The sequence below is a fragment of the Pseudopipra pipra genome, chromosome 1, assembly GCF_036250125.1.
Source record: "Pseudopipra pipra isolate bDixPip1 chromosome 1, bDixPip1.hap1, whole genome shotgun sequence".
Classification (NCBI taxonomy): domain Eukaryota; kingdom Metazoa; phylum Chordata; class Aves; order Passeriformes; family Pipridae; genus Pseudopipra; species Pseudopipra pipra.
In genome coordinates, this window is record NC_087549.1 from 15,195,737 (window position 1) to 15,218,085 (window position 22,349).

General features: G+C 37.5%; 1 protein-coding gene across 7 annotated transcripts in view; it reads left to right on the forward strand.

The window, feature by feature from the left end:
* Window positions 1-22,349, forward strand: part of TRPS1 (transcriptional repressor GATA binding 1) — a 214,126-nt gene that overhangs the window by 62,031 nt on the left and 129,746 nt on the right. For all 7 annotated transcript variants that reach the window (XM_064646381.1, XM_064646399.1, XM_064646372.1 and 4 more), the window contains one exon: window positions 2,313-2,916. In XM_064646381.1, coding sequence (XP_064502451.1) covers window positions 2,313-2,916 — 604 coding nt within the window. The remainder of the gene's footprint in view (window positions 1-2,312; window positions 2,917-22,349) is intronic.

The window sequence follows — 22,349 nt, forward strand, 5'->3', positions numbered from 1 at the left end:
AAGCTTGTATGACTCTCTTTGAACAAATTAGAAATAATTTAAATTAACAAACCTTTAATGTAATAACGGTAATTTTATTTGGGCCTCAGCCATATAGTTTAAACTGAATCTAATAATCAGCATTTATTTGTGTCCTCAAAAGTGTGGTACCACTTCTGTGGTGTGTGTGGCTCCTGATCAAAAACATTTAGCCAGTGTGGAACGGAAAAAGAAAAAAAAAAGACAAGTTAGGCAGAAAAAAATCAGCTGTTTGGAGGTGTGATATCTGTAGATGAGAGCCAAGTTAGGAAGGGGGTTAGCTATTGAAATAGCCAAGTTAAACAAGAGACACTTAGGGCTAAGTAGTGTCCCAAAGGATTGATAAACTTTCACATGGGGAGTGTATGTGGTTGAGCCATTAGCCCCAAATGGTGTCTTGTTTAACTTGGCTTTTAAGATAACTAGCCCCTGTCTAACTTGGACTTCTCTGATGATATCCCACCTTTATAGGGCTGACCCTCTTTATAACTTGGCTTTTTGTATTTATAAAATGGTTTTGATCAGATAGCACTTTTTTTTTTTGGTTCAGAAGAGAATTAAGCTTGGTTTAGAAAAGAATTAAGTTGCAAGAGAGAATATATTAGTGTTGCATTGAGAGACAAGCTGATTTTAATAAAACACAATTGCAGAATGAAGAAAAAGGAACACAGCCAGAACAGGATTTTAACCCACAGCTTGCTCTCCCACAAGTAGATTTGGTTGCCATAAGACTGTGTGGAGAATTGCTGAATATATTTTTTGCATAACGGAACAAGCCCATCTAGTCACTTAAAATGAATATAAATAGGAAAAATGACAAAAAGAAAACTGATATTGCACAAGGGCTAAAAAGCTTGAGTCTGAATATGTACTCATGTCTTCACGCTGACACAACTGCAAGAAAATCAGACAATGTAAATAACATATGGTTTGTTTTTCCAACAAAAGGAAAGAAGGAAGACAAGGGGTTTAATAAGTTTGGCAAGTTGTCCTTTTTAAACTATCATAGTCTATAAGGGACATTTTGTGTATCATTCCAATTCTACAGATGCATCAAGAGCCAAATCCTGCTCTTACTGAAGTCAATGGGAGTTTTGCCATCGACTTCAGAGACAAAGATTTGGCCTTAAAAGAATTAATTCAAACAACTAGAGTTGTCAGGGCAGTAACAGATTTCTCATACAAGTTTTGTCCTGTGTGGATAGCAAAAGACTCATTTTTTACCTTGGCTAAAGACGCTGCAGTGACTCTGAATGCCTGGGGTGTGGATGTGTGAGCATGTCTGTAGGGAGAGAAGCTCTCGTAGAGTTCTGTACATTTTGGAGGACAGAGGTGGTATTTCGCTCTGCATTGGTAGGATGCCGGGCGCAGTGGGGCCCGGAGCCTGGCAGAGGGCTCTGACCGCTCCTGTACTATAAACAATTATTCATAATGGCGTTAGAGAGCTCATAAACAGTGTTCTGTTCCTATGATAGATACAGTAAATGGGTAACATGTTGTTCTCATATAGCAACATATGCTTTACATAATATAGTAATGCAGTACTTTATATAGGCTTTTAGAGTAAAAACAGGAAGGCGTATTATTCCACACTGTTCCACAGCTCCTACCCAAGAATATCTGTATTTGACAGGAAAACACAGTTTGTAGTGACACAACCAATTGTTTTGCTTTTTCTTTAGAGTGGCATCTTTCAAAGTTATGTTAAAATGTGTTAGAGAACCAAGAAGTACTGTCTGTTGTGTACAGTCTTCTGTCCTTTCCTGTATACTTATCCGTAAGTTAAGCAGAGCTCCATTCAAAATCATATTTGTCAAGCAAAAGCATATGAAATTGGTGGAAAGCAAAGGAATTTTTGAAAAATTTTAACTTTCTAATATAGATCTATATTATATAAAGTGGTTTTTTTTATAAAAAAGAACTATCCTCTTCTAACTATTTGATTTTAGTTGACAAATATGTGTTTCTTTAGTGTTTCTACTGCAGTAGAAAGTGAAAAGTGTATTGCAGCAAACTGAAGAGAAAAAACAAAAAATCCCAGTGAAAATTTTATAAAGTTTAGAATAATGCAGAGAAATGTGAATGAATGATAGGAGGCCATTGCAAGGCATGAGAGGAAAAAACAGGAGGATTTTCGCCTTATTGTACAAGACACCAAAGTAAACCTGCTTGCTTTATTTAGAGGGGATCACACTGAGTTCGATTTATTTTCTTAATCTTGGTAGGTAGAACCATTGTGAGAGGGAAGGCCAAGGGGAGACTCTTATGTTAATAGGCTTGTGGTTTTCTTCCAGGAGAGTACACAACTGCTACAAATGCCGTCAGTGCAGCTTCACAGCTGTTGACACTCAGTCACTACTAGAGCACTTCAACACTGTGCACTGTCAGGAGATGGACATCACTACAGCCAATGGGGAGGACAGTCATGGTGTTTCATCAATCAAGGAGGAGCCAAAAATTGACCTCAAGGTCTACAGTCTGATTAATCCAGATCCCAAAATGGGGGAGCCCATATCTGACAGCATAGTGAAGAGGGAAAAGATAGAAGATAAGGAAGTGCTCAAGGAGAAAGGCTGGACTGACAGCCCCAGTGATGATCTTCGCAACGTGACCTGGAGAGGAACAGACATTTTGAGGGGGAGCCCATCATACACACAGACCAGTCTGGGCTTATTGACCCCAGTGTCCGTTGGCCAAGAGCAGCCAAAGCCTTTACGGGATAGTCCAAATGTCGAAGCTGCCCATCTCGCACGGCCCATGTACGGCTTGGCAGTGGAGAGCAAGGGTTTCCTGCAGGGCGTGCCAGCGGGAGCAACGGAGAAACCTGGGCAGCTCACCCAGCCCTACTCTGGTTCCGGGGACAGCAAGACGAAGGACGAATCCCAGTCCTTATTACGGGTAGGAAACTATTTCTTTTTTCCTCTTGCTTTTTGTGATTACATGTATGTTATGTTTAATTAGCCATGCAAATGATTTCTTCAGGTCTGGAGTAATGTGGTTGGGGTTCTTTCAGTGTGTGGAAACAAACAAACAAAAAAAAAATCAAAGGAAGACTCAAATCTGTAGAGCGAAACTGGCAGGTAAATGTTACAAAGTGTTACATAAAATAATCTATATATTGATGTAGTATTAGTAAGCAAGTGCTTCTGCTTTTGCTATTTAGCTCTGATTGAATTTTGTTTAATCATTCCTGCTAATTGTGCAGGTTGGTCATGCATTTGAAGAAGGAAGGTTTAGAACCCCAGAAGGCTGCACATCTGTTACACTAAAACAACTAATCACCTCTTAAATTTTGTGGTGACAGTTCACACTTAAACAAGATTTCATATTATTACATATCTAAGAATATGAAACCTGAGTTAAATATTAATAAAAAGTAACCTTTTTTTTTTATGAAGCAACATAATTATATATCCATTTTGACACTTCTCTGGTTGCCTTGGAAGCAAAAGAAAAAGAAAAAAGAGAAAAGGAAGGAGCTCGGGTGATAAGAGACGGCAAATATTTGCTACACCAAATAATTCCTATTCTTTTTTTTTTTAATAAAAGGACCTATATATAAGCAACTTCCCCTTCTGGTGAGGTATGTTTTTCCCACTGTAGAGAAAACTGGGTTTAGAAAAGGTGTCAAATTCTGAGGACCTGAACAGAGAGACTAATACGTGCCTTCCTCCTGGAGTCATCACTAGATGTTTTCATGTAGCAGTGATAGCTGCTCCCTATCAGAACTTACAGAAACTTGCCACAGGAGCGGTCAGTGTGCAGACAAACCTCACTAGAATGGAAGTGATGATCTGCTGGTTTCTTTTATTGTCTTTTATAAGAACATTTATAACCATAGCATCCATTACTGTAACATGTAAGAAGAAGACAAAAGGCAAGATATATGTTTTATTCCATGGTCTGCTAAGTTTATACATAGGTATATTTGTCTCTGTATACATATAAGACTTAAAAGCTCTTTTAAATACAGTCAGTGGTGTTAAAAGTATTGCAGTTATTCTAATTATAAAACAGCATGTCTGTCACTTAAACCCTGCATTCAGTTTAGGGAGACCACAGACTTTGGTACTTTACAGGCCATGAATAGTTATTGTCAGATTTTAAATGTATGAGAAGCAGTTACAGTATGACAGGTTCCCTGTTGCTAACTTGGGTGTGTGCTCACTGTAGATGGCAGGATTATATTTCTCTCCTCCATTAGAAATATGTATTAACATATAGACATAAACCCATCTAGCAGTCAAATTCATGCTGTACATATGATGCATCCCACTTCAGTTCTTGTAGTGGTTTTTAGCTGTGCACAGAACATATTGACCAGAGAAGCCACTTAACTTGTGGCTTATCAGAATACAAATAATTTTCCTTTATTTTTTTGACTACTAAAGAATGAAAAAAACCCAACTAAACAAAAATCTGCAAATTTGCAGAATCAGTTCTATAAAGGTCTAAATTTGGTTGGTAGCTGGAGCCTAAAATCTTAGTAAGCAGTAAAATAAGGCCATTATATTATCTGTTTTAACCACCACTGAATATATAACAGGAAACTGCTTCTTATGCCCTTTGAAAAAAAAAATTCCAGACACTTTTTAGAAGTCTTTATAAAAAAGCACTAATGTATATATATATACACATACACATATATATATATATTTACATACATATATAAATTTTTTTTCAAATTAGTATTTTTATCTAACTGGAAATATTTTGATGGGTTCTTAGAAATATGAAGAACCTATAATTTCCACGTTTTTCTGAAAAAAAAAGTCTTATTCTTCTGTATTAACAATCCATATAAATTAGTTCATCGCATTTTAAAATTTGTACAATCCAACTTTTATGTCTTTTAATGGTTTATTAGCAGATTATGTCTATACTGACTTATAAAACCATATCAACACCCTTAAAATAGGAATTACTTTTGGGTACACCATTAGCTGCCTTGCTCTTTGAACTCTGTTGTGCTAAAGATTTCTGGGTCTTTTCCTTAGTTACAGTATTTTAATTTTCACTTTTCTTCTTTGAAAATTGGGCAAGTTGCTTTTGTCAGTTTGAAATATTAAAAAAAAAAAGGAAGGAGGTTAACTTTTTTTATCTGCTGAACAGAGTTCCTAATCTTACATATTTCATCATGATTGATGGATAGAGGAAAAAATAATGAGAACTGAAACTTCTTTAAGGTAAGGGGTGATCTGAAGGATAGGAGGTATGGGAGTGTGATTCTGTGAGTGATATTAGTTCCCTCTTCCTCTCAGTTTGTGGAAAAGATCATAGAAACCCAACTCCTTTATTTTGCTCTTGATTTAGTTTTCTGTAGACAGTTATGGGATGCAGTACTGGAGCCAGGAAATAAGAAGACAAAGTGATGGTCAGCTCAACCATTGGGAGCTTAGTGTCAAATACTACCTTACATACAGATAGGCATGTCTGGGAACTCACTTGGCCCAGACAGAATTAGAAATTATTCAGAAAAGAACTTACCGTCCATTATTGAAAAAAGCAAATTTTTATAATTCTCTGAAATAAAAAAAAATACACAATACTGTTAAGTAAGTCTCTCATTATTATCCACTTCTGGATACATTTATTTTTCTAATGTGAAATAGCTAGTAGGACTTGGTACTATCCGAAAGCAAAGTGTTAAATCAATACATCCTTCTGGTATCACATAATGAATGCTCATGCAAAACACCGTATCCCAGGACGACTGGTGACTAGGAAACAAAACCTATAATAAAATCACTGTGGACACCTTAATTTTTTTCCCCCCAAAGACTGACACAGAGGAAGCCAAAAATTTGGGATTACTCAGTGAATAAACACTGTGAGAAATGGACTGAAAAAAAAGTCCCTAACACATCCCTTTGGTTGTACTGGCTATTCAGTATTTGTGAAGTGGTTCTACTTATTATAAATGATTTATAATGATTTGACAGTAGCAGCAACACTGTGTGCTTTTCATTTTTTAGTTTTCCAATGACTGGGAGAAGGCAAAGCCGAGATCAGGTTTTTTCACATTTTTTCATATAGATAGAGGTTGATACTACAAGTTTAGAAGTGATTAGCATTTTGATAAAATATCAGAGACAATAAGAAATCATCTGGGGAAGGGATAAAAATATACCTTGGCCCACAGAAATCCCTAATGCTTACAGGATAATTTTAAATTTTTGGAAATTACTTGGAGTGGCTTTCAGCCATTTTTATGCTGTTTCTTACATTCTTTCCATGCATGATGGCCATGGTCCCCTCCCCAGACTCTGTGTTACAGTAGATTATTTGTGGGAGTCATTAGGGTAAGATTTCTAAAAGCCTGAATCTTTCATGACCTTTCGGGAGCTGGGGATGGTGCAGTGGTGAGAGCTCAAACTCTGCACGTGTGCAAAGACACATGTGCAGTGGATGCACCTTTTTTCCCGGGAGTGCTTCTAAGCTGTGTGTGTGTAACAGAATCTTTCTCAGGGGCTTGATACACTTCTGTGAGTAGCTTTAATTTATTTTTCTTATTAAAATATTTCCAGCAGCTGTACTTACATTGAATTGGTATGCTTTGCAAATGGGAATTACCAAAAATGTACCTCAGCGTGGTACAATGTAGACATTATTTCTGCTCTTCCTTAGAGTAGCTGATTTTATAGTTTAAAGATTTGTTGATACTGGAAGGTCTATTGAGATGCAAAAATGTTCCTTTTTTTGGGTAGCACATTGGCAGCCAGCAGACTCCAGGCCAGGCAGATTGTTTAATGCTTTGACAGTGCAGATCTTGGACAGCGGGAACTTTTTGCTAAACTGATTTTAAATGAAGTGTCCTTTTTTTTTTTTTTTGTATGTGTGGACACTGCAGAACAAAGTTTTGTGCAAAAATGAGAAATTGTAGCCTGAGCCTTCAGACCTATACACAGACCTAGTTAGCCCACCTAAAGGTGTTGGTTTGCACATCGTACTTTAGCCAACACACAGAATAACACAGATCAGCGTGTCCTGTGGTGCCACATGGACCTGCAGACAGCAAGGAGACTCCTATGTATTAACCATAATTCGTGTAATGGAGGGATATGTGTACCATCAAAGAGAGAGAGATTGTCACATTATTGCAAAGGTAGTGTTGAGTTTTATCAAGGTATACTGCAGGCTGTAACATTAAATATTTAACTGAGGTTATGTTAACCTTTGCTGTGAGCTTTTTATATGGGGCAAAGGATAAAATCCTCTCTTCTATTAAGCTGAGATTATTTTCACCATAATGATCAGACTGTTTACACACTACAGGAAATCACGGCATTTCAAGAAAGTTTCCATTTACTTTAAGAAGAGTTATTTTCTTTTTGACTGTGATATTTGCACTTCTGATATTTCATATAGTGTTCTGTCTAAAGCTGGTTAGATGGCTTTAAATTTGGGGGAGACAGGAAATCAGAAAAAGTTATTTCCCCTCTCTGTGTTTTGCATTCTCCTATGAGGGTGATTGACAGTGCTAATTTTAAAATAAGAAATTGGTATGAAAGCATTAAATTTACATATAATTGATTTAATACCAGTGTAGTAAATATCAGACACAATCCCTAGTCGGAAAACATTATTTCTCCTATTATAAAGCACTGACTCCTGTTATCCACAGAGTTGGATTCCAGATAGATGCAAAGCAGTGGGAATGCTGAGCTGGCCTTTGTGATTTCCAAAAGACTTCTCTAAACATTCAGTTCTTGGCCAGAAGGATAACATACTTTTGAGGTAAAACCTGCCTCTCTGATGCTGGTAGAAGTATTGCTGCTGCTGCCATTAGCAGGAGCATGACGAGCAACATGACAAGGTTCAAGCACACAGAGTGGGATCTTGGTTTAAATGCGATTTTTTGGTGGTCACTACAGGGTGACACATGGAAGTTTTGGTGCGCTTTGGCATTATGTCCCACTTCCAACCACCTTTAGATAGCAGAATCTTAATGATATATCTGCAGAAATAAATTTAATGCATATAATTGTATCACAGTTCTTACTATTAATTTCGTGAGGTCTTAGATGCTGCATCTCATCCCTAGGCCACTTCAAGAAAGAAAAAGCAGCCCTTTAAACAAGAAACATCTGAAATAGTTTCCCTGTAGCTGCATCTCATTTTTTTCCCATTTCCTCTGACTCTGTTAGAGATCTTTCAGGAAGTATTTATAGTCAAGGCCATTCACTGCCATACGGGTTCTCTAATTAGCTGAGGGGAACTCAGCAGGCACTGTGTCTTACTAATGCACAGAGCGCTGGCAGGTCAGAGAGCTGCCAAAGTCTCTCATTTTTTTTAGAAGCACCTGTTTCCACAAGTCTCTGCCTGGGGAGGTAGTGGGCTACTTTTTTAAATAAAACTACATCCTGGAAAATTACAAGAATCCTCCAACAAGGAAAACGAGAAAATAAAGTTAGGACTTGAAGAGAAATGGTTTTGAAGCTTCATGTTTACAGTGCAAAACCGAGACGGGTAAAATCCCTGTGCTGGTGAAGGGCTCGGGAAAGAAGCTAAAGTAACTTTCTGAAGGTTTTCAAGTAGTTTAGAAACAAACATGTACTTGGCTGCTTTTAGTAACTACTGGAACCAAACCCATATGAAATTGAATGTTTTGCATTACTCATCCTGACAGAGTGATCAGATAGGACTAGAAAGTAACTTTTAGAAAAATGTTAACCTGCCCAATGAAAGGCATGTTTCTGGTTTTTGTGTGGGGTGTGTCTGTCATGTGGTGAGACAACCCCACCTCATCCATGTTTACCCACCCAGCAGGGCACAGGGTTTTTTTTCTTTTCTTTCTTTTTTTTTCCCTCCCTTTTACGAAATGTGGTTTAGAAGAGAATTAAGTGATAAAATCATTATTTGGGTGGGGCTCTGTAATAATGTGAAAGGGCAGCAGCTACGTCAAAATCCTTGATGAAAAGGTGAATCAGTATGTGGAACAAAGGGATGGGGAGATGGGTATGGGCCTCCAGGCCGTTGCGTAAGCAACAGGGTTTATTGAAGTTGCTATGATCAATAACAATGATTCAGGCAGGGAGAACTGAGATAATTCTTGATTTAAAACAAGCTGCTGCGTTTGGATAGGAGAGGTTGTAATGCAGATGAGAACAAAAGAGTGCTTTCTTGTATTGAACCGAGTGGCCAAAACAGATTGACAGTCAGTGTCACATTCAATTAGCTCCATTTTGTATTACCCTTCCTAGTTTAGGTAGGAGAACTTCTCTTTTGCTCTCTGCGATTGGTATTTGGTGTCCCAGCATCGGTGAGAGAGAGAAGGGTTTGTGCATTGTTTTCACCTGGATGCCACATGCCTGCACCTGGGCTTGGTTTGCTGGGTGAACATCACCTGGTGAGTGAGGCAGCTGCTCTGTGCCATCACTGCCATGGGGAATGGCAGTATCAAACTCGGCAGGAGGGTAGGAGTATCCTCGGTTCCTGGGTACAGTTCTCCTTAGCAGCTCCCACTACTCTGGGCTGGGTGGGGGTCTGGGCACAAAAGGGGCCTCCAGCACTGTCTCCTGGCCTGAACAGGAGCCCTCAATGTGTGGCAGGTCAAGCCAGAGCCTCCGTTGCCCTGGGCTGAATCTCAGAGCTCTCCCTCCTGGCTTAGCCTCCCTGTGCTGCTGAGCTGCCTCTGCTGTCCCTGAACAACAACAACCCGGTCCCGCAACCCGTGTTCGAACCCCCTTGTGCTGAACTGGGCACATGGAATGAGGCAATGTCATTTTTGTAGGCGTGACCAATCTGGTAAGCAGCTACTTTTTTTACTGTCTTCAGATACATTCCTGATTTTTTCTTTTAATTCTTTATTGTGCTGACAGTGGCTGCAGGTTGGTTAAAGCAGCTGGGTGTGGGGCACAGCTGTGGGCACTGCAAAGGCCAACAGTGCAGCAGCAGCTCCCTCCAGTCTAAACAGTTTGGAGAACTGTCAATGGGAAGCCTTGTTTAAAATGGGAAGTAAGTAAGTGCAGCTTCTTGCACGATGACTAAATTAAAGAATTAGTTGAGCTTTACCAAAGTTTTGAAACCTTAAGTGCGACTATAACCATTAAACATACCTATTATTGTTCTGTACTGCCAGTAGTTCTTAGGAATAGATTGTATACCTGAAGTGAAATGGAAGCTTCATTTGTATTTAGAAACTAAGGATAATCTTTGCCAAACTGGGTCTAATAAGAAGCACACATTCATGTTCGAGGGCAGAACTTGCTGCTAACGTGTAGATTTTCAATGGAAAATTAAATTTCATAGATGAATTCAGGCAAGGATTGTACATAATTCTATTTTTACCTGAAGTACTATGGTGCTGAACAGTGAAAATCTATGTGAAGATACCTCTTGCATCTGGAAATGCAGAGTTGCTTTTTGTGCTGAATTTCAGATGACTCTCTACATGTATCTAGTAATTAAAAGACAAAAATATATTCTTTTAAAGGAGGGATATTATGATAGACAGCAAATAAATGTTTGATTTATTGAACTAAAAGGGAGCATTGTAATTATAATTGATTTGAAGGAATCCAGATGCTATCCACATTGTAACAAATTCAAAATGGTAAAGATTTAAAGAGATTTATGAATAAACAGTGCACACACACGTTCTGTGATTTTTTTCATGGAGGTATCTAGCGCTGTTAATACAGCTAGATAAAAATGACAATTACAGAAAATAACTGTTAGATGAACAGATGTGTGCTGAAAAAGAAATATGTGTGTGTGCGTGTGTGTGTGTATGTGTGAGATATGCAAAAGATTTTCTGGAATGTCTTTTGTTACCTTGGCACTCCTCAAAATATGAATGTGGTTACCTTCGAAGTAGTCTTAATTTTAGGGTCTCTAATGAGTCCAATTGATTTAGTGAACAATTTCCTGCTTAATATAATTAATTTACTTCTTCCACCAAGTTCTGTTTGTAAAATGAAGCTTTATAGTGGCTGATTCTTGCTGGCATTTCTCTAGGCATTTTTTTAGTAGCATTATATATATTTTAGAAAATCTTGCAGTCTTTTTTGTAGTGATATAATAATATATGTAATATAAATCTATAAGTATATGTATTCCATGTTGCATGCTATGTTACTTAGAGTTCAGATAGGATGTATTTTTTAACATAAAGATGAGAAGAGGAACAGGGATGTTTTCCTTTTTTGCGCTGTGCACAGTATTAGGTTTCTGAAACAAATGTGGTATTGGCAGCCCAGGCTGTGCAGCACTTTACAGGCAGCTTGAGAACAGCCTTAGAAATCTTTGCTGAGTTTTTGTATCCCTGTGCTGCCTGAGATTTTCAAATCTCAGTTTGGTGAATCATGTTTGTCCTAGTCAGATGCTTAATTCCCTGTGATTTCTTGTCTCTCTAGGCTTTAGTCTCCTGATTCTATCAGTAAAATGGGAATAAGGGCAATTTCGCATCTCAAAAGACAAGAGTGAAGAGAGACATGTTAAACTCTGTGTTGTGCAACAGTGCTATCATAGTCAAAGCAAGAAAAGCCTGATCCATAGGCATCCTGAATCAATATTCCTGGTTAACTTCTCTGGGTGTGATGATGTAAACTTTCGCAAGAATACCGATGGAAGAGAAAAAGTGAAGAAACAGATTATAATTTTAATTTTGTTAAAATTTCTATTCTTTCCTTCGGCCTGGGGGGGGAGAAGGGGAAGAGGAGTAAGGCATTTGCATTTCTTCGTTTACTTCGACCTCATTTTGGTTGATGTGCCTCTGATGTGCATGGTAGCAAACTGCACATTTTCACTTATGGGAAGACATCTTTTAACGATAGCTTGCAGTGCAGTCTTTAATCATGTAAGTTGCCTCCAGCACTTGCTGAGAGTAGAATTCCACCCTCTCCATTTTCAGATGGATTGTACTATCGGCTGTTTCTCCTTGCAAGACTGTCTGTGATTTGAAAATTGTCTTTAAATTAAAAAAAGTGAGGAAAAAAGAGAAATAATCAGAGCATTTGTCAAGAAATTTGCTATGAATGGGAATGAGGAGCAATGCAAACAAGCTTGAAATGAGTTTTAATTCACATGTTATTCTGGGAGCCTACAATTTCTGGTTGAGAAAATGGCATATTTTAGGTCTATTTCCTCCAGTTTTTGGCATGGAGCAATGCCTGTTTTGTTCAGTCAGATGTTCAAATGGGGATTTTGGATGCTTAGAACTAATTTTAGTAGGTGGGGGGCAAATTTATTATGATGCTACAAATAGAGTTTGATCACAGCTGCTTCATTGCAATTATAAAAATTGGCTGTGAATCGCCAAAACTATATTTGCTGGTTGAAAAAAAATTAATCTCATCTATACAAAACTCTGTCTTGTTACCCTTAAAGTTCTGAATAACATCATTTATATACACAGTATTTTGAATTTGACTTGATCATGTTGCCAGAGTATTTTCATGCCTCTCTCCCTCCATGCTCCAACAGTGATAGTGTGCTCAAAGGATTCTCCCATTCTTTCCTGAAGGAACTCCTTGTGTTAGGGTAAATTTCTGAGCTTGTTCTGAAATTACAGAAAATCACACACAGACCTCTTAAGACTTATTAAAAAATATTAGAAACTTCATTGGAAGTTGGGCACTTCAAAGCTCTCCCTACTCCAGTCTGTACATGACTAAAAGGCTGTAAGGCAAACACCACAAGGTGAGAGCTTTCAAAGCAAAGCAAAACTTAATATACAGCTATTATCCCCTTTATAAGACATATGGAGAATAATATCTTTACATATTTATGAGGATTTTTTCTGATAGTAACTGCTTTAATGTTCATGGATTTATGCTTTTGAGTTAGAAAATACTGAGTTATACTTCATATTTTTTTGGTGTTTCATGGAAGCTCCTCTCTCAACCCAAAGTGAATGTATCCTAGACCTGTTTAAAAGTTTGTATTGTGCAGAATAAGCTTAGTCAGCATGTTTTTCCAGAAAAGTGTTTTCTTCACAAATCAGTTAATGGACTCAGCTATGGTGATAATTTTGGCATTCCTCCCTCCAGCTGATAAAAAAGACAAATCATCTATAAAGTTCTCAATTGACAGCACAGTTCCTTTTAGCATATTACTGAAACTCATTTATATTTAACTGAGGTGTTCTAGAAACTTAAATATTGCCTTTTGTTTAAAATTCTCATAAACCCTACTTCATACAGTGTTTGAGGGGTGGGGAGAGTTAATGGAAAACGTGATTAAAATCTTGTAGGCTTCAAAGCTTGTAAACATCTTGGCATCTACATATGTTTGTGTGCATACATGTGTATGTTTACTAATTTTAAATTAGGTTAAAAATTAGAACGAAATTAAAAAAAAAAAGATATTGAAATTAAGAATGAAAAAAGGTTTTCCAGTGAACACAAAACTCCCTTAGTTATTTAACCAAATGGATTGTAAGGCAAGTATTAATAACTTTTAAAGCAAAGAGCATGAACTTTTACAACTTTACTGATTTTTCCATTATGGAAAATTATGTCCTGCTTAGCAGAAGTTTTAAATCTGAGTGGATTTTTAAATACATCTTCCATGCTTTTAAGACTGTAATATTAATCATCTCTTAATTGAGATGATTTGCCTTCTAATAGCCAGTTAAACAGTTGAGGGGAAGAGGTCCTTATGGTGGTTACCCATAACAACTGTCAGAGCATATGTGATGTAGGGACTTAAAAAAATTAAGAGTATAGTTAATGTCTGGTAATTTTGGACCCTCAGTTTCTTGGTATAATGTTCCGCTAAGTGACTCCTCATGTTTTAATCAAACCTCATGACCAAATGTGTGTATCTCAGGAGAGGTGTTGCATTTGACTTCAGTATCTCGAGCTGGCACTGGTGTAGACCTCTGGACTGAACTTCTTCTGAAATACATAATTTCAGTGAGTGAATTGACAGTCTGGAGAGCAACCGTAATCATTGCTAAAGGTATTTGAGGGCTTTCGTAGTGATACCCTCCTTAAGAAGTGAAGGATAAGCCATTTTGGGCACTAGTTCCCCAGGTACATCACTGTTGTAAGGAAAGAACATTTTTAAAAACACTGAGTTGAGAAATATTGTATCTGTGCTGATTCTGTAGGTCCTTGGCAAAGAAATTAAATTTTGTAAGCATTGGGAAGTGAACAGGAACTCCATCCAGCAGTCCACAGTGAAGGGCTCCCGATGCCTGGAGAGCTGCTGGATGTGCCTGGTGTTCCGCCTGGCTGTGAATGCCTCTGGACCCCTGCTGTCAGCTGTTTTTATCAGTATAGATCTGCTTTTCTCTTTGCTTGGCCAGGTTGTAAAGAAACTTTGCTGTAGCCTCCCTTTTCTTGTCTTCTTTAGCTTGGTTTGGCTCTCTCCCCCCTCAATCTTTTGTGGAACTCACGTTTTACTGCAGTAAAAGTAATTAAAATTCTCCTAATTTGGAGCTTTCTTTTGAAAGAAAAATTACTAAACCATTCATTTTGTTATAAAAACTGTCTAGGCTTTCTGATCTGCCTTTCCTAAAATATTCATCGTCTGCATTGCAAGTGGAGGCTTTGTGATGGGGAGAGATTAAGAAAAATTGTCTAAATCTTCTCCTCAGCATCTGCACTTTGCCGTGGTTGGAGCCAGGGTGCTGGTCTACATGGGCTCTGCTCCGACAGGTTCCCTCTGGAATGCCTACCAGCGTGCACGTAAATGGCCCTCGCGATCTGATACCCTTCCTACCAAAAATATTCTCATGACCTCGCTTGCTTTCATCAGCAGCACTAAGTAAACCTCAGCTAGTGCAAGGAGACATGTTGGAGCACAGCAGAAGAGCAGAATGGGTGAAACTACAAATTGTTAGTCTGTTAAACACAGATTATGTCTTTGGGTACAATTCCATTAGAGACTGAATGAGTCTGGATGGGTAGTAGCTTGTGGAAGTATTTGTTATGACAAAACCAACTTTTCATTAATAGACAAAGTTATCCTGTTTTCCTCTGTAGTCTGGCCAACTTCAAAATGTTTCAAACTAATTTCAGACTTGTAAAACACTGTCTATCAGATACAGACATATGGATTGAACTAGTAATTTGCTTGCCATCTGCTGATAAAGGAAGCAAGGCGTCTAAGTAGAAAATGAAGAATTCCCTTCCTCTCCCCCCCATTGGAATGTCATATGGTGCTTTTAGTAGTTGTTTGTATTGACATTTTTATTGATTGTTATGTAAAGTGTTACATTGCATTGACCTGAATCTGCTTTGAATCTCATAATGATTTTTTTGTTTACAAAATATCCATAATCATTTGAGCCTATAAATAATGTTTCTAGAAAATAACCTGCTTTAAATCTTAAAAAGTAAATTGATAACCATATTGTCTGAAACAGGAACAAGTATATTCTTCTGCTCAGAAAGGAAAAAAAATAATGTTACTTACAAGAGTTAAGTAAAATTATATTTCCTTTTTAGTCAAAATTTCCCCTTTCCTCCTGAAAGACAGGATAAAGTCTAGGAAAAACAATGCAATTCCCACCATAAAACCCAACAAACTAATCAATGAAAACTTTTCTGCATAGGGAAAATGGACTCTTGAGCTTTCTGGATTCTTCTCTGTCAGAGTCTTTTCTCACCATCCCTGATAGCTTCTGCAGGTCCAGAGTTTGTTCCCCAAATTTTTACCAAGGCTTAGCTGTACTGATGATGGCTATTTTGCATAGACCCTGGTTGTCTCTGGGAATAATAATAATAATAGTACTCAGCCCATAATGAAAGTTTAAGTGTTTGTTCTTTTAGTTAATGCTTCCTGTAAGTTTGTCCATATTCATGAGGCATTTAGAGTTTCTCTGTTTAAAAGTGACTTAGCAAGTACAAAACAAAATAACTTCTCAGTAGGCACACTGCTTTCATGTGTAATAAAATATGATCTCAATCAGTGCTTCAATACCTGGAACATTTACTAGTTAAATAATAATAAATACTTGTTTCAGCCCTAGTTCTCTGTAACTTTCATATTTACAAGTATTTTATCTTTCTTTGATTTCTTTAATACATTTTGAACAGACAGTGCTAAAACATTCACAAGCTATGTTCTGAAACATAAATTACGTCTTCATAAAAAATGATACTCAGCTGTCGATTTTCTTTGGTAAGATAAGCCTGTTTTTTTCTGCTGCAGTTGGATTATTAATTGCCAGAAGTGCGGCATGTAAAGAATGTACCAAAGAATTTCTATATGTACTTGAAGTGAAAGTAATATGGAAAATCGCTACTTGTCCAATATGCTGTTTTCTCTTTTGTAAATATCTTTGTTTTTCTGAAAATTTATCTTCTTTATAATAACCTGCAAAATCTATGAACAGTGCAGAAACCTAGTGAAGAAAACTTGGTGTCTTATTTTCTTGGTGTGGTTATGTATGGGTTCATTTGAAAAAAAAATAAACAATTATATAAATAACAAGTTTTCCATGACTGAGAGTTAATTACCATTTTACATTTGGAATTTACGCTTGCAGAAAGTTGTCACAACAGTAGGAACATCTTAACCAATGGACATTCGTTGCAGATGTGCACATAGGAAGTGGTAGCTGTGACAGCAACAAGTCTGCAAAAGAGGAAAATTCACAGAGTATTGGAAGTAAGAGCTTAGGCAAATGCTCCAGTGATGGCTTATGGAGGGCCTTAAACCACAAGTACAACCACTAGTAGTACTATTACTGTATGGTTTGCCTTATGCTTCCCTGCTGTTTTTTATGGCTTAAGGTGCATCTAGTATGTGCAGTCTGTCCTTGTACTGTGTTTCTATGCCATGTTCCAGTGCACTTATTCTAGATCTACTTTGCATCTGGACCCATTGGCTTTTAGTCTGGTTCTGTTTCATTGAAAATATTTTCCTGCTTGTAAATTTTAATATTTACGACATACATTGGGATGTATATATCCAAATATTTTTATCCTTTCAAAGTTGGGGTTTTTTTTAAATAGGATTTCATAAAATGCTTTGAAACATATGATGCAATTTATAAAACACAGGCATTTACAGTATATTGGCTGCAGCAAGAGAATCAAATTACTGCTAAGAAAATACTTCTTCACAATGATCAGGAGCATATTGGATGTTTAGTCTGGTGTTGCCTACCAGGGACTGGTAAACTTGCTGTTGATGGGCATATTCACCTGAGGGTATTAAGTAGCTCTTCACAGGTTAATATTTGTCCATGATGGAGCTTGGTAGACTGCTTAGGCAGGAGATGAGGGGATGATCCATGGGGTAGGAGGAGCCAAGACCTCCCCTCCCCTCCGAACCTCTCCGAACCTCTCCTCTCCTCGTGATCTGGGACAAATGGATATTTCTTTGGTTCTTCTGTAGATGCATATTTTTATTATATAGTGGATTCTAAAGAACATTGAGATTTATAAACATTATCAAATTTTTTTGGGAATGTTGGATATCAGGTAGTTCAGGAGCAGAAAAGTTCATAAAAAATAGCTGAGGTTTTGTATGTCTGGTATACATGTATCTCTTGTCTCTTGGAGCTGTTCTTTTGCAGACTAGTTTGCCATATTGTGATATTATCACACTTCTGACAAGAACAAATGGTTTCAAAACCATTCATGTCAGGTCAAGATGGTGAGAACAGCAGATAGACATGAGAACCGTGACTGTATAAACAACATACTCCCATCACCGGACTAACGCAGGTCCAGAGAAGTGGCAGCAATGTTCTCGCTGCTCAGATATTGCCGGCGTGCTGTTCCCCCCTTCCTGGCGCAAGAGAATTCACTGCAACTGTTTATTTTCAACACATGGTTGATATCTTTGTCTGTCTGTCTGTAGATCAGCTGTGCCTTGTTAGGAACTTTACTCATGAGCCCTGAGAATCTTGCTCAACCTTTCATCTCCCTGCCATGTAAGTGTGGTTTGTTAGAAATAACTGAGAAAAAATGTAAACTTACTGAAATGACTAAGAAGTCTATAGTCAGTGTCAAAGGAGAAAGGTGATGGATTGAATAGACGGTGTATGTAAGAGATTAGTCTGTGCCTTCCTGAATATATTTATAATATCTCTCTAGATGGAGAAAGAAAAAATTAACAGTTGTATTTGCCCTTTGTGAAACGTCAGCCTGACCAATTCCTCTTCGTCTTGAGGTTTCTCTCTGTACTGTGCAAAGGTATGACAGTGTGGTATTCCCAGCTCTATATAATCCTAGAATATATCCATGTTATATTAAAAAAATCTTGACGATATATATATATAGCACGTGCCATATTTATGTGTGTGAACTTACATAGTTCAGTTAAGAGGCCAAAGAGTTAAGAGGCTGATGCAGCTAGTGGAAGCATAACAACAATGGGAAGGAAATTTGAGAGGTTTTGTGCTTTCTCCACTATAGCCTTATACTGTTGATGATCCTGTTCAGCATTGCTTCAGTGAATCCTGGAGAGAAAATGCTATTTATTATTGCAGTTTTTAAAGGGTGAAGAAGTGATAGGTCTCAGGTGGAGTTGCTGGGATCCTTCTGTAGATGTAAAAGCCATTTTTACATGCAATCTTACAGGGAAACCTTATTGCTTGTCTGACATATTTGCAGGCTGTAGATTGCTGTCAATGGATTCAAGTGACCTTTAGCACTTAAGTCCGCTTCGCATTAGTTATTGAAGTATCTCAATAGAAATTACATGTGTCCCTTTTTTTGGATGTGACTACCAGTGCCTTTACTGAATTGTACTTGTGCTGCTGCTACTGCTCTGTTTTCCTGCTAAACCAAGAAGATTCCACCTGGAGACCAGCTGAGTCTTTAAGGTACTGATAGTGCCTGTAGTCAGGACAGAATCATAAAAGAGTATGGATTTTCCTTAGGATTTTTTGGAATGAAACTGTATTCCTTAACTTGCTATTGTCAAAAGTACTTCAGCTGCTCTTGGTTTCTTTTCCAAAGGGAAAGTCAATATATATGCCTTTTTTCCTCTACTAGGATTTTCTGGAGGACTCTACCATACCCAGCATAGCTGTGTCACTTTCTTGTTAGTATGTGCAGAATGTCAACCTGCCTCATCCTTTTCTAGGAAAAACTGTTGAAAGATTCAAGTTACCCTTCATTAATAACTGAGAGCAAAAATGCCTAAAATATGCTGACCTTGTGCCAGTGCAAAGCTGTACAAAAAAAAAGGAAAAAAAGTTGTCCCCTTCTTGTTGAAATACTAAATTAGATTGTTTCAGACCAACATTTGATTTGGCTTTGTACATAGCAAGAAAAATGAATGACCTTTTTATTTTTTTTCTGTGTGAGTTTTGATTATTTTTAACCAACATCACCATCATTTGATACCTTGAAGGGCTATGTGGCATCATGACTACAAAATGACTACAAAAGGGATAGAAAGGACACATTAAGAGAGTTTATGAAGTTTCTGGGAAAAAGAGTATAATGATAGCAGCAGGAAAAAAAAAGCATATCAGAGCTTCAAAACAGATGGAGTTCTCTAAGGAAGCTGTCTGAACATAGCTTGGGAACTATAAATTGCATTTAGAAGACAGAGCTTTCACTGCAGATGGCAGGTTCCCTGTTAGAAGGTGAAAGCCAGAACAGGGTTGTGTGCATGCAGAGAACTGCATTAAGTGTGCCTAACATCTTGTGTTTGACATGCATTGAAATTTAAGCTGGAATATGAGTTTAAAAAGGATGATGTACAAGTTCAGAACATGAAATCTGCTGCAGTGTTCCCAAATCCAGAAACTTGATTTCAGGCATAGAACATTTTAACTAAATAAAAAGGCAGAATAAGTTTGTAGTCCTGAAGCCAAAACAAGGCATTAGCTTTGAATGTCATTTTCAATCACTCTTACATTTAAATATTACAGAAAAGCCCTCTCTTTTTTCCCATGTGTCATGCAGGTGCCATTACAGAGTCTCCAGGTCAAAAAGCAGTGGTTTTTCTCTTGGCCTGTTGCCCCATATTGTTTTATTACCCCATTTGATGTGGACCTGATTTCAGTGAAATAAATGAGAGTTTTGGCATTAACTGCAACTCCTGCTCTAGATCCGTAGATCTTAGGGAAAAACAACCTTCCTGAAGTTACCCCATCCCATGGACTTTCTGGGCGGGACTTGTCTCTTTTAATTGTGATGGAAGTGTCTGTGACTGAGTTATCTGTCTAGGATTCTTGGAGCCGATGCAAATTTAGACAACGGCAGTTGAGAAGTATAAGAAGTGAGTTACCAAATCCAAAAAAAATATATAGTCAGACAACTCTATATTTGTTGGCCATTCATTGTAGTGGCTTCATCTCCAGGCAGTATGAAGGAAGCTTAGACATATACACCACCACACAGCAATTACAGGAAGTGATAAAAATAAAAGGAGTGCCTGCTTCTGCTTTGTCCGAGTGGCAGCCTTATCACTGGAGGTAGAAAGCAAAACTTTGGCATATCTGCAGTTAATGACTCTTCTGTCTCCATAATGTAATTTGTCAGTTAATGGGAAATTTTAATATGTTTTTAAACAAGAAGGCAAGGGAGAGGTTCAGCTAAAACTGAAAACATTATTTCATGGAATAATTATTTATTTATTAATAGGTTTATTTTTCTTGTTTTATATATGTGTCTAAATTTCTAGAGTGACATTTCTTTGAGAGGGGAGTAGTGTTAAGGCTGTTGAAGATGAAAACTGTATTTTCAGTACTAGTCAGTCCTTGTGTAGAGCAAAGACAGTCATTCTCTCTTAAGGATATTTAAAGACATGCTAGACTGATAGCTTTGTAAGATAAAACTAAAATCAGAGGGACTGAAAGGGCATTTGTGAAGTAGAAAAAGGGAGTATGATGGAAAAGAAAAGCTAATGAACTTCCTTGGATAAGACTGGGGATAATTCCTTCAGTACATGAGGTGTGTGTATAAGGAGTGTATCCTCATGTTTGGGCTAATTCCTGAAAAGTGAGGAAGACTCAGCCTGTAAGAACCGGGACAGATAAGGGAATAAGGGATCTGGAGAAAGCATGTCTTTGAGAAGTCAAAGAATTAGGTAGGAAAAGTGACCCAAGAAACTTTGTCCAAGTTTTACAATAAAGACAATGTGCATGGTATATGCTCTAATTTTGAATTTTGAAACCAGGTTTGTGGAGTCTTATTAATTGCTCATGGATAGTTTTCTTAGGCTTCTTCCACAACGAATAAAGAGACGTACCTCCAGACTGCAAACTGAAACAGAAGCACATCTTCCTTCTCCAATAATTTGTCTTTGTCTTGATTGACAATTTAGGAAGCCTGGGCAGATTACTTTCTTAATTGAGGCCTTTAAATTAGATGACTGAAGTTGGATGGTATTAATGACTCCCATTTTGGGGAATTCTAGTGTAAAGAATTCTACAGGCAAAAAGCAGGTGAGTAAATTCAAATATGCAAGTGCAAGTTGCTCTAGATCGTTTCATACTCAGATATGCTAATACAAAGAAGTATTTTTAAGTGAGCCAATTTTTCTAGATGATCCAAGAAAAATGAACCCATAATGTCCATTACAGACTCTTTTCAAAATCCTTTGTTGCAAGTGCATAACACCTTTCTACATGGCTTTCTATTCAAAGATCTCTTAAGCTTATCCAGCCAGGAAGCACCAGTCATTCAAAGATCAAACAAACAAAACCACCTGTATTTTGAGGTGCTTAAAAAAGAAGAGTCTTGTCTTCATCCTGCACCAGGCATTAGCAAACAGGCAGAGTTTTTACAAAGGAAAGCTGTCAAGGATATTGTGATAGGTGCTGTGCCAGCTCTGCATGCAGAGCTGTACGTGGAAAGTAGAGGTGTTAAGGCTTGATTCCTTAGAAGTCTTTAAAACTAAAAGAAACACAAGGAAGTAAAGGAGCAAACCCCTCATAATACTGAAAAGAATGTAGTCATATTGAAAATGATCACCATCTCCAATAAGACCCCATCGTGTCGAGTTTTCCAGATATGCTGAGATGGTAATCTTTGGATGTTTCAAAATTATTTTATTGTTGAATTGCATGGTTGACTGCTTTTTAAAAGTTGGTTTAACCTCTTCACTACAGAACAATCTGTAATACTCTGCCTCGCAATTTGTACTTTTGTGTTTCCCAGCACAACTAACAAATACTGTTTGACAAAAAAATCTTTTTTTCTAAAAGTCACATCACTTTAAAACTTGTTGAGCGTACTAAGGTATTGCTGATTATATTTAGGCAGCAAAATGTGTCTTGAGCCCTTCATAAACACTAAGGATGAAAGGCTGTCCTAATGGTATCTTTTTTTTTTTCTTTAAGGGAACTGATGTGTCTCTTGTTTATGGGTTTATGGGCATTTTTATTGCAGCAGGGAATTTCTCCACCCCAATTTTACAGGGCAACAGTAAATGCTCAGCCGCTGAGATTATTGCAGCAATATGAAGAA